Source organism: Nansenia antarctica (assembly GCF_963989245.1).
Source record: "Nansenia antarctica genome assembly, chromosome: 7".
NCBI lineage: Eukaryota > Metazoa > Chordata > Actinopteri > Argentiniformes > Microstomatidae > Nansenia > Nansenia antarctica.
In genome coordinates this window covers 39,756,449-39,758,948 of record NC_137677.1, presented here as the reverse complement: position 1 = coordinate 39,758,948, position 2,500 = coordinate 39,756,449, and the positions used below count along the sequence as shown (strand labels likewise).

General features: G+C 51.9%; 1 protein-coding gene across 1 annotated transcript in view; it reads right to left on the bottom strand.

The window, feature by feature from the left end:
• hecw2a (HECT, C2 and WW domain containing E3 ubiquitin protein ligase 2a) overlaps nucleotides 1–2,500 on the bottom strand; it is a gene marked incomplete at both ends in the record, with an annotated part of 57,114 nt that overhangs the window by 6,980 nt on the left and 47,634 nt on the right. Inside the window, 3 exons of the mRNA XM_080536747.1 lie at nucleotides 1,338–1,436; nucleotides 1,582–1,734; nucleotides 2,416–2,500. The exon at nucleotides 2,416–2,500 is cut by the window's right edge and continues 29 nt beyond it. Of these exons, the coding sequence (XP_080392873.1) occupies nucleotides 1,338–1,436; nucleotides 1,582–1,734; nucleotides 2,416–2,500 (337 nt within the window). The remainder of the gene's footprint in view (nucleotides 1–1,337; nucleotides 1,437–1,581; nucleotides 1,735–2,415) is intronic.

Genomic DNA, 2,500 nt, shown 5'->3' with positions numbered 1-2,500 from the left:
ACAATCCTCTGCCTCTAACTAGTGTTGTTCCGATACCGATACTAGTATCGGCATGGCCACCGATACGCACAAAAATGCTGGTATCGGTATCGGCGAGTACTAACAAATTTTTTTTTTTTTTTTTTTTTTACAGTACTAAAGTTATTTGTTTGTAAATGTTCACTTGCTGTTGCACTACTACTACGACTGTTTTATATCTTAAATGGATATTGCACTGATTGGCATCTGTGAGAGCCACATTTCAGGTTTTATAAGGGGTTGATTTTCTTGTCACCATACCAGGTAGACAATAAAAAAAAGTTCTATAGTATTCACTCTCTGTTGGTATTTTTTCCTGTTTTACAAAGGTTTTGAGCAGTGCCAGACTAAGTGTTAGCAATAATTTTACATCGAGGTGAGTATGCGGCTCAAAAAACATGTTTTTTTGTTTTGTTTTTTCAAACGCTGTGGTATCGGATCGGTACTCGGTATCGGCAAGTACTGCACGGTCAGGTATCGGTATCGGTATCGGGATTAAAAAATGGGATCGGAACAACACTACCTCTAACCCTAGGGAATTCTTCTCCACATGTTCCACACTTTTCCACACTCCTCAACCCACGTCCTTCCCCTCCTCCCTCCTCCCTGTCTGCGGATGACTTTGTCACCTACTTTGAAAAAAAAGGCTGATGACATCAGCAGCTCCTTCTTTCCACCTCGCGCCAACACTGCTACCACCCCTCCCAGACCCTCAGCACTACACTCTGTCTCTGGCTTATCATCTCTCCCCCCCCCCCTCTAACCCTGATGATATTCTAAAACTGATCACATCTAAGCGGCCAACCACCTGCCCTCTCGGTCCCATCCCCTCCCCTCTTCTCCAATCCATTCACAAAGACCTCCTTCCTTTCTTTACCACCACAATCAATTCCTCTCTATTCACAGGATCTGTCCTGGCTGCTTTTAAGACAGCCAGAGTCAAGCCTTTTCTCAATAAACCAACTCTTGACCCGTCTTCTGTCCACAACAACAGACCAGTAACCCTTCTCTCCTTCTTATCTAAAACCCTTGAACCTGCTTTATCTAACCAACGCTCTCACTATCTCCTTCAGAACAACCTCCTTGATCCCCACCAATCGGGCTTTAAGGCTGTGGGCACTCTACTGAGACTGCTCTCCTTGCTGTCACAGAGGCTCTCCACTGCTCAAGCTTCCTCCCTCTCCTCTGTTCGCCTTGACCTGTCTGCTATTTGTTGTAAGTCGCTTTGGAAGGTGTCTGCTAAATGCCCAAAATGTAAATGTAATGTGTGTGTGTGTGTGTGTGTGTGTGTGCGTCCGTGTGCGTATGTCTATACGTACATGCGTAGCAGGCCCTTATAGAAGGGTCTAGTGAAGAAGGCGTCTAGCAGGTACTGATGGATCAGAGCCAGACCCAGGATACGCCCGCTGAAACGGAACCTGCAACACACAACACCGGTACTGTAGCAACGTAGCGTAAACAAGCTAACACAGACATCGTGGTGATGCTGCTGTAATGGCTGTCAGACGGACCATGGTGTGTGTGTGTGTGTGTGTGTGTGTGTGTGTGTGTGTGTGTGTGTACCATTCGTGGTGGTTGTCTACGAAGGCAGACATGGGGCTGATCTGGACGGTGTAGGTGTCGTTGGCAGAGTACTCAAACAGGCCGTAGTACGGGTTGAAGAGCTCTCTGGACACCAGGAAGAAGAACTCTCTGGAAGGACCGCTGTAGTCCAGCCTGGAGCACACACACACACACACACACACACACACACACACACACACACACACACATAGACAGACAAACAGACACACAGACAGGAAAACATGCAGATGTTTAAAAGTAAGTGGAAATAGGAACATAGAACAATATGAGAGTAGAGAGAACAGTCAGACTCCCCCTCCTCCCCCCTCCCCCAGTTTCACCCCTCCTCCCCCAGACTCCCCCAGACTCACCCCTCCTCCCCCCTCCCCCAGTTTCACGACTCCTCCCCCCTCCCCCAGACTCACCCCTCCTCCCCCCTCCCCCAGTTTCACGACTCCTCCCCCCTCCCCCAGACTCACCCCTCCCCCAGACTCACCCCTCCTCCCCCCTCCCCCAGACTCACCCCTCCTCCCCCCTCCCCCAGACTCACCCCTCCTCCCCCCTCCCCCAGACTCACCCCTCCTCCCCCCTCCCCCAGACTCACCCCTCCTCCCCCAGACTCACCCCTCCACCCCCAGACTCACCCCTCCTCCCCCAGACTCACCCCTCCTCCCCCAGAATCACCCCCCTCTCCCCCAGACTCACCCCTCCTCCCCCCTCCCCCAGACTCACCCCTCCACCCCCAGACTCACCCCTCCTCCCCCAGACTCACCCCCCTCTCCCCCAGACTCACCCCTCCTCCCCCAGACTCACCCCCCTCTCCCCCAGACTCACCCCTCCTCCCCTACAAAGCTGACGTAGAGCTTGCTCCTCTGGAGGTCCTTGCGGGAGTAACACATGATCTGGTTGAAGGCATCCT